This window comes from Catharus ustulatus, unplaced genomic scaffold, assembly GCF_009819885.2.
Source record: "Catharus ustulatus isolate bCatUst1 unplaced genomic scaffold, bCatUst1.pri.v2 scaffold_75_arrow_ctg1, whole genome shotgun sequence".
NCBI lineage: Eukaryota > Metazoa > Chordata > Aves > Passeriformes > Turdidae > Catharus > Catharus ustulatus.
The window spans coordinates 224,834-234,704 of NW_024879545.1; the positions used below are offsets into that span (position 1 = coordinate 224,834).

At 57.3% G+C, this 9,871-nt stretch overlaps 1 protein-coding gene across 1 annotated transcript; it reads right to left on the reverse strand.

Annotated features, from left to right (window-relative positions):
- Positions 1-482: 482 nt before the first annotated feature.
- LOC117011521 lies at positions 483-9,116 on the reverse strand. Its single transcript, XM_033086944.1, has 10 exons — positions 8,017-9,116; positions 7,307-7,381; positions 6,748-6,866; positions 5,438-6,345; positions 5,197-5,385; positions 5,003-5,092; positions 4,903-4,959; positions 4,602-4,666; positions 3,741-3,838; positions 483-961 (listed from the first exon to the last, which is right to left on the reverse strand). The coding sequence occupies exons 1-10, from the start codon at positions 8,514-8,516 to the stop codon at positions 483-485; spliced, it is 2,580 nt and encodes an 859-aa protein (XP_032942835.1). The 5' UTR covers positions 8,517-9,116.
- Positions 9,117-9,871: the final 755 nt, after the last annotated feature.

Below are 9,871 nucleotides of genomic sequence, written 5' to 3' on the forward strand. Positions count from 1 at the left end.
GATTTATCTGCTCGCTGGGAATGTAACCTGACAACGTGTTCGAGCCTTGTCCAGACCAGTTGGGGGCTTGTAGTACTGCTACTTAAATGGTAGCCAAGGTGTTCGGGCTGGCTCGGGCTTGTACCCAGCACAGTAAGCACGACACGGCCCCACCAAAAACTGCCTGTAAAGGGGCAGGGAGCAGGGGAGCAGGGGCGTGTTGGTGGAGCACAGACTGCCCGCGTCCCAAGCGTTGCTTGCCCGTTCCTTGTCAAGCAATTAATACATTGCCTTATTGACTGGCTCCCCGATTGCAGTGAGTAATTTATAACAGTGGGCAGCCGGCATCCAGCAAGGGCCGAACTCCCCGCGCACGGCGCTGGGAGAACACGCGGAGCTTCCCGAAAGCCGGGCCCATCTCGGCACGTCGGCCGGGAGAGCCTGAGGGAGCCGCAGCGCCAAGGGCGGGAAGCGCCGGGAGCCTGAGGGGCGGCAGCGCCGCCTCAGCGCGCCGGGAACAGCAGCGGCGGCGGCCGGACGAGCCCGCCGCAAGCGCCGCTGCAGCGAGTCCCGGCGGCGAAGCGCTCCGGCTGCCGGGCTCGGGAGGCGGCAGCGCCCGGACACTGACAGCACAGCTCCCGACGCGGCCGTAGCGCCACATTAGCGCCGGCCGAGAGCAAAGGGCAGCTCCGCCTCAGCGCGGCGGCACCGGCAGCGGCCCCCGTGCGAAGGAAGCCGCGGGCAGCTCTGGCAAGGCCGCCACGGTCCCGCAAGCAGCGCCCACACAGGCGCCCCGGCCCCGGGCGGGCAGCGCGGCCGCTCCGCCGCACAGACAGCTCCGGCTCCGGGCAGCGGCACCGGCAGCGGCCCCGGGACCGAGGAGAAACGCGCGGGCCAAGAGCTCGGGCCGGGGCGGCTCCGGCAGCGCTCGGGCCGGGGCGGCCTCCAGCCGTGGGCACACAGTCCCGCAGGCTCACAGTTGCTGACCATGGAAAAGACCTCCGGGTTGAGGGAGTCCATGTGTGCCCAATCCCCACCTCGGCAGCCAGGCCGGACCACGCCGTGCCATCTTGAAATAGCTGAGCCAGGACACCTGGCCGTTCCCAAGGCCTTTATTGGAGGTCAGCTTTAGCTGGGGAGCCCGAGGAGTCACACACACACCACTGCAGCTCCGACCAGACCAAGCACACGAGGTGGTTTGCAGCGTTGTCTCTCAGCAGAGTTGGGGCTGCCATCCCCACAGGACTATTACAAAAACACTCCTACCTTGTGTTCAAGGCTTGTCTCGGTGTCCGAGTGCAATAGAGGTCGTGGCGATGGATAAAGCAGCTCTGGATGATAAAGTCTTGCTAAGCACTGTTTTCCAGACCTGGGAGTACCTCTGTTAATCCTGGATGTTACATTATCTCATCGTTGTAGGGTTTTTTACTCTCAATAGTGTCCCATGAGCACCTGTGTTTGCATATCATTTCAGAGGGAGCTGTGAAGGTGGGACACTGGAGTGGATACTGGGACAGGGGAAGAGGCAGGCAGGTGGGCGTGGATAAATAAGGAAGTACTGGAACAGGGAAAAAGGACAGACAGCAGCGAACATTAACAATTTGCAAAGACATAAAACATTGCCAGCAAATACTCCATACAAACAACAATTACACTTCACTGGGTAGACGTATATCGACACAAACAACAACAACTGGGTGAACACACATTAACACAAACAAATCATCAACAATTCACCTATAACAACCTCCAGCCATTCCTTGGAAACATCCAGGCATGGGGAGTCCACCACATTCTTGGGCAGCCCCTTCCAGGGCCTGACAGCTCTTTCCATGAAGAAATTCCTCCCTGATGCCTGTGTTTCCTGTCTTCAACACCCTGACACTATTTTAAGGCTATTCTGAGCCACATTAGTCAAAGGTGCATTTCATGCATGTGCACCAAACCTCCTGGAGAAGACGATGCTGCTCAAAGAGAGCAGCCCGTCAGCAGGAGGTGCAGCAATGCAAGCATCAGGCTCCATGCAATGGAGCCAGGCAGGTGTGAGGGAGCACAAAGGGAAGGAGGAGCAGGTGGAAACGTCAGGGGTGCAGAGGGGACAGTGCTGCTTGTGCAGCTGCAAGTCAGCACCACGGGGACACTAGTGCCATGATCCCTGCAGGAGGACACCTGTCATTCCCCTTCGCACCAACCCTGCCGAGCCCTTGTGCCTGCAGGAGACATTTGGAACACCAAAGTCTTGACCCTGACAGCTTGGGAGCATTCAGAAGCACAACTGCAAAGCCTCTTCCTTGGATATCCAGAGAGATAACCAGGAAGGCCTTGTTGGAATGGGAAACCACGTTGCAGCTGAAGCAGGGCCCTGGAAGGGAAGCCCAAGTGCTGAGCAGTGGGGAGGTGACTGATGGTGCCAGGTGAGGCTCGTTGTAGCTGCACCACCAGTCCAGGCCAGCTGTTGGGCACAGGCAGACACAAGGGCACAGGACAATTCCAAGGGGAGCAACTGCTGTGGGAATGCACGTCTGAATCTGGGGAAGAACCCAAAGATTTGATGCACCAGAGGGATCAGGAAGACATGTCCAACCTGGATAAAGCAGGAGACAGACAGTTTCCTCCTCCAAGAGTTGGGCTTTGTCCTTATCGGCCGCCACGATAAGAATCCAGCCGTGGTTCCCACTTTTCAGTGAGCCACAGCCAGAATATGGCACATGGGGACCCAGAGGGAGCTCGTGCAGTTCTTGAGCTGCTGGCAGTGCCAGAGCCAGGCAGTGGCACTGGGGCTGGCAAAGGTAACGGAGAAATGGAAACAGGTCCCTGCTCGAGGCAGCAGGGGAATCCTCTCCTGGCCCAGCTCACCTTCCCGGCTCCCTCTACACAACACGGTGGAGGCTCTGGGCCTCTGGGGCCGGGACTATGACCAGTGTGAAGAAAGGTCCATCCAGGCTGGAGAGGCTGCCCAGGGTGAGACAGTGCAGCCACGCTGGTTGAGAGGCTCCCTGGGACACTGTCCTGAGGGGCAGAGGAGTCCAGGGAGGCTGGACATTCTGCAAGGAGCAATCCCTGAAGGTGCAGGCAGGAACAGGCCATGCTTGTGTGCCCAAAGACGAGCTGGTGAGGAAACAGGAGCAGCTAAGCAGGAAGCTTTTGCTGGGACTCAAGGAAAACACAGAATTTGCAGCTTTGGAAGAAGGGCAGCACTGCTGGATGACAGCAAGGACGAATTTGGGGCATGCAGGGAGAAAGACAGAAAGGCAGAGGCCCAGCTGGGACTGAATTTGGTCAATGCCACAAGGGAGGAGAGAAACTGCTTTTACAAATACATCAGCAACACCAGGAGGAACGAGAACAATCTTAATTTTTATTAAATGCAGGGAGAAACATTGGCACAAGGGGTGAGGAAATCCCTGAGGTACTGATGCCTTCTCTGGGTGTCCCGAGCTCGTGGTTGCCTGCAGCAACCTTTGGCCTTCCCTCAGCAGGGACAGAAAGAAAACTACAGCCAAGCAAAAGCATCCAAGGGAATAACAACAGCCAATGAAACAGCATGCAAGCAGAGCCTAAGCAGTTCCTATACTAAATGGGGAGGTGAAGAATTCTTGGCATCCCATTAACTTCTCCTTGAGAGTCTTCCTCGTGAGCTTCTTCTCTGCATGTCTCTTCCTGGGATGCTTATCTCTCGGATTCATAGACACGCCTGATGCGTTGAATCCACGACAATTCAGACTTCTTCAACTGGGAAGCACCATGGACACTGTCAGTACAGGGGCAACTCTCGGAGGAGCTCCCTGCCCAGTTCTGCTCCACATCCTGTGCCTCCTGGTTATCCTTCCTCTCTCGCTGTGGCAGATTTACACAGAACCTGTAAAAAACAGAAAGGGAAAATAGGGATACAAAGAGAAGGCAGCTGGTGATGGAGGCTGTGGGCACCAGGGCTGCCTGTGCTCTGCTCTTCCCTGTCTGGGAAGCAGCCGCTGCAGGAGTGGGGAAGAGCCATTTCCAGGGCTGCAAACCAATGCAGTGTGCACGGTCAGTGGGGAGCAAAAGGCTTCTGGGCATCACATCCCCAGAGGTCCCTGCTCCCGGTCCGTATGCAGGGAGATTTGGCCAGGGAGGGCTGCAGCAGGTGCCAGCACCTCTCCCTGCTCGGGTGGGGTGTGTCAGCAGAGCCTAAGGGAGATGGGGAGCCCCAACAGGGATGGCAACGGCTAGAGTAGCTGGAAATGAGCGCGGGATGGAAAAGGCAACTGGAGAGGATGGGAGTGAGTTCTTCACCAGCCAATGTGGGGACAGAGTGGGGAAAAGTCGGGCAGAGCCATCAGCAGACCAGAGTGTTCTGAAAACACACAGGTATGGCTTGTGAGCACATACATTTGGGAGCGCACTGGAGCCCAGGACATCCATCCCAGCGCTGCCATGGGAAGGGCTGGTTGGGCTGGGAGCTCCTGGCTCAGGAGCTCAGGACCCCCTTCCCAGGGCTCCCCCAAACACGATGTGTTTGAAACACAGCCAGGGCAGTCCTGGGCACTGGCAGCACCTGCGTGGCTGCGGGGCTCCAGGAGGAGTTTCTGTGCACAGCAAAGACTCTTGGTGGCACAGCAGGGGCATGGGCAGGCAGCAGTTACCTTCTCAGGCAGAGGGTCCTGCTGTGGCAGCGTTGGCAGTCAGGTTCACGAGGTCGGGAGCGCTTCTGGGGGTGGAAAATGGGAGATTTGTAAACATTGGCTTTCCTGTAATATTCAGCCAAAGAGGAGAGGGAGAAAACTCTCATTGCTGTGTGGCTGAAGGCAGGAGAGCAAAGCAAAGCTGGGGAGAGTGGGGACAGAAGGCAGGACCAGCTTCCCCCAGGCAAGCTGAACCCTGCTGAGCCAGGCACTGTGGAAGCTGCCACAACCTCCAGGCTTGGAAAAACATCTCCCATGGTACCAGCATGTGCAGGGGCATCTGCAGGGGCACCTGGGGCTCATCACCTGGGCACTCCAGCTACGAGACAGACAGCTGTGTGTCAAACAAGACACTGGCTTACCTGGAAGACACACTTCACTATCAGATAAACGAAGATGAAGAAAAACAGCAAAGCCACAGAGATGATGACGTACACCACAACCTCCAGATTCTGCAGTGAGGAAAGGAAGGAAGATGACATTGGTCAGAGGATTGATCCTTCCATTCTCCTTGGCCCAGAAGGACACAGGCAGCGGTGCCCAGCAGCTCTCCTACCTTCCTTGGCAGTTTCTTGCCTTTCCCCAAAGCCATGTGGATGATCATGTTCTCCTGCTGAGGACACTGGTCCATGGCATCAGAGGCTTCCTGGTTCTCTTGCCTCTCACGGAGCACATTTACTAGCAGCCTGGTCTTTGAGACCATCTTGGCACAGGCCTGCTTCAGCTGGGGCAGGCTGCAGTCCATCTTCAGGGTTCGCTCCACGTGGGCCATGAACGTTTGCAGCCCTTTGTCCGGCCTCCAGAAGCTGCTGGTGAAGATCAAGCGCGGTTTCCAAGAGTTCTCCTGGAACCAGCGCAACGTCTGGACTGCGGGGGCTCCAAGGTTTATTGAGGGGCACGGAGCCTTTCTCCTCTGTGGTGTCAGGGGAGATCAGGGGGTGCCTGCCTAGAGAGGATTGCTCCTCTTCAGCCAAGGCCTCTCCCCAGCTGCTGGCAGCAGGGCGGCTCTGAACCGACGGGTCAGAGAGAAAATCCAGGTTCCTCTTTAGACCCTGGTCAGCTCTGGGCTTTGGCTCCACTTTGACTCCCGACCTCCAAACCTGGTACAAAAGCTGCTTATGTCCAACCCAATTCCGGCTGTCGTCCCTCTTGTGCCGTTTGTGTCTCCTGATGTAGTTCCTCCTGGGAGCTGGATCTTCCTCCTCATCTCTGCGTTGTCCAGTGACAGAGGCACCGTAAGCACGGTGTAATCCACCACCTACATCCGAGGGGTTTAATCGGTGTCGGTTTAAATGTGACTGCATCTCCTGTTGATCCCAGCTTGAGGGTGTCTTTTCCAACACGTCCTTCAGCCGGGGAGGCTGGCGCTGGTATGGGAGAAGGCTTTTTGCAGTCTGGATGCTTTTGGACGTGTGCAGTTTCTTCATGTGCAGCTTCTTCTTGAGCTGGGTCCTCACGTCATCAACACTTGGTATGCCTGTGTTCTCCAAGAGATGCTGAGGGGGATAGGAATTGCTTCTGGAATTGTCCAGGCTGCTGACATCATCCTCAGCACTTGGGGTCAAGGCAATCACAAGTGTTGCAGTTCTGTCATCTCCCAGTGAAGGCTCCTTGGGCTTGAGGTTCAACATTGGGCTGGTGCTCAGCGTTCTGGGCTGTTCCATGTCCAGTGTTTCTCCCCGTGTCTGTACCAGACTTCTTTGAGCTGGAGAACACCAAGAGAGCAGGTCAGCGGCTGAGCACAAACACAGGCTCAGAAGTTACCCCGAGCTGCAGGAGCTCGTCTCAGGGCCAGGCAGGGCGAGAGCAGAGTGGGAGATGTGTTGTGGAGGGGAGAAGAGCCCTTCAATCCATCCCATTATGCCATTATGCCCTTTTCCCTACACCTTTGCACTGGGGATCCCAGGGAGCCGTTCCTACTCCAGACAGTATGTGACACACAAGATCTGGACAATCAGCAGGAACTTTCCAACCCCAGGTGTTTTGTCCAAGTCCTGTACTCCAAGAGGAGATCAGGACCCCCCAAGTTGTGGCAGTGCTGCAGCATGTCCCCAGGCTCAAGAGAAGTGGCAGATTTGAGCTCCCCCCAGCCCCTCCGGACACCAACCGCACTGCGGGGCGCTGGTGCTGCACAGCTTCTTGCAGGGGAACAGGATGCTCCTGCACGGGCTCTCGGTGAAGGGACTCTCCTTGCACAGGCAGCAGGCCACTTCCCTGGGCACTTGGCTAAAGACAAGAGGAGATTATTGCAGGAATACCCAGCCCATGGCTCCCAGACCAGCTCAGGGAGCACACGGATACCACGCATGGGACTTGTGCTCCATTGTGTGCCACAGCTCTGGAAAAGTCCCCTCACTCCGAATGCAAAACATTCCAAAGGGGATTGAATCCTGCAATGTGGAACTGCTCCCAAAATACCACGTGGCACAGAAATGCACCCGCCTGCCATTCAAACTCCCCTGTGAGAAACCTGCAGCAAGTCACCCAAAAGGTGAAACTACGCCTCTGAGCTGCTGAGTATTTGCAGGCTGCCAGGAAGAAGCAGCCACTCTTGAGCTTACTGGGATTCTTCTGCCTGTGTGGCACAGGGTTTTGTTTCCCCAGCAGAGCCCTTGTCCCAGCACTCGGGGCCTGCTGGCACCTGGGGCTCTGTCCCACACACTCACAGGGTTTCCAAGCTCAACGTGGTCTGCAGGAGCAGCAGCAGCGTCTGCGGAGTCACTTGGGTGGCACTCAGGTCTCTGCAAGCATTGGAAAGACCTCATTAAATTCTCCAGTGACCTTGCCACACCTCTGATCTGAGAGCAAGCCCAGGGCCCTGGTGATCGTGGTGCTCTTGGCAGAGGCATCCACTTGTGCCTGCTCAAAGAGAAGCCATTGCAGAGCCCAGCTTCTCTCTGCCTTGCCCTGCTCTGTACCAGGCCATTGTTGGAATCAGGAGCGAGGTCCTGCAGCTCTTGTGGCACACAGATGCCACCAGAAAGGATTGTGCCTCTCCTGACCCTCCTGCTACCTACCACTGAGGGCAGCTCCAGTCCCTGAAGGAGGCAGGAGCCTGGAGCTGCTGGCACGAGTGCTCCAGCAGGAGTGCACTTTATTCCCAGAGCCCTGTGGCCACTCCACGGCCCCAGCCCTGGATGGGCTCTCATCCCTGAAAGTTTGTCTCCCAGTTCCTGGCTTGCTTTCCAGCTGGGGACACACAAGCACCGCTGGACCTTTGCCTTGCTCTGCTGGAGCCAGGGGTAGCTGTGTCTCCAGCAGACTAGGCTGGGCAAGAGGAAGATTTGCTGCTGCACCTCCCCTGCTTTCCTGAGAACAGGGCGCTCGAGAGAGACACAGATCTCTGTGGATCTGCTCCAAAGCAGCCAACACTTACAGAGACATCACCGAGGGCAGCTTGAAGAAGGCAGCGTCAGCAATGACAGCCAGCGGGTTGTGGCTGAGGATCCTGAGGAACAAGAGAGCTCTGTCAGGGCTGATGGCAGGGACGGGAGCTGGGTGTGCCGGGCACGTGGCGATGGCCTGGCCGGTGTCAAGGAAGCCGTGCAGGAGATGAGCAGGGCAGGGGAAAGGGCCCTTCCAGCTGCACGCTCCTGCTGCTCCCTGGCTGACATCCACAGGCACAGTCAGGGCTTTCCAGAGGGCACAGCTGCTCTTGCCTACTGACCCTGCAGAGAGCCTGCAGAGACTCGCCCTGCCATGCCTTTCTTTAGCCCTGGGGCCACTTACACCTCCTGGAGAAACTGCATCCCGTGCCAGGCCTGGAAAGTGCCGCTGCGGATCTGCGTGAGGCCATTCCCAGAGAGGTTTCTGGGGAAAGAGGAGGTCACACAAAGGAATGGGGCCTGTCCTACGGGAAGAGGGAGCAAGCAGCATCTCTTGGGAGGAAAGGTGCAAATCCAGGATGGAAGAGGGAGGAAACTGCTGCTTTCTCAGTGTTTGTAGCCTGAGCAGGAGGGGAAGTGAAGGGCACAAGTGCTGACGCTATTTCTGTGCCAGGGTGCAGCCAAGGCTGCAAGAACTGGCTGCTCTGATGGCTCCTCTCTGTGTGGATAACCCTGCTGGGATCTGTCCCCTTGGTGTGGCTGGGCAGCCATCACCATTGACCTCTGCAGCTAAGCTGGGCTCTGAGCAGGGCAGGTTTAGGGACAAGAACAGGAGCATTTTCCAACACAGGAAAGGCGCCCATTGCAAAGACTGCACTGAAAACACCAGAAAGCAACTTGATCACTCACAGAAACTTCAGGAAAGGCAGTGGCTCAAAAGCCCGTTCCTCAATGGTCAGGATCTCATTGCAGGACAAATCCCTGTTGCAGTTAGAACACCAAAAATGTCACTTCCATTTGCCCTGTCGCTTTCCCTTGCCTCTGCAGCCTTGATCCCAGCAGGGACAAAGGCCACGTGCCCACGGCTGTGGCGGGGCTGGGCAGCAGGGCCCCAGGGAGGGGCAGGCAGGAGCCCCTGGCCCTGGGCAGGGCACGGTGCTTACAGGTGCTTCAGCAGGAACAGCCCCTCCAGGGAATGGCTCTTCACTGCCAGCAGCTCATTGTCCCTGAGCACTCTGCAAGGGGACACAACGGGGACATTGTGACAGCGGCCACTGGCCAGCAGCAAATGGCACTGTCATGGGAAAATCTCCTGCAGCAGCTTGACTGAAGCATCTCTTGGGGCCACTGCAGGCATCGTCCCCACTCCTGGCCAGAGCAGGCATTTGCTCCTGGCCGGCTGAAGCTGCCACAGCTTGATCCCTGGGCAAACAGACACAGGGACAGTGCCCTGGGCTGCAAGAGATGCAGCTCATGGCATTTCCTGCCATGCTGGGAAGCCCTGGTGATTCACACCCCTCCCTGCACAGCAGCAGAGCTCTGAATCCCTCTGGAAACCGTGGGGGCCAGGCTGCTGCTGCAACCCAAGAGTAAAGGACGGAAAATACCCAAACTCCTGCCATTTGCAATGCTGCAGGCGCTTACAAGGTCTCGGTCCATGGGTACTCCTTCCAGGTGTATTTTCCAATAGTAGCAATGGAGTTGCCAGTGAAATCGCTGCAAAGAAAGCAAAGACCCCGGCCCCTCTCAGGAAAACCCACGCGGGCTTTGCCTGCAGAAGGCCCAGCGTGCCCAGCCTGGCTTCACCCTCCTGCTGAGCTCAGGCCCCCAAACCCCCCCAGTCTCTGCCCAGGGAGTCCCCCGGGTGTCCCCCATGGGGTTTGCAGCACCAGGAGCCAAGCAGGG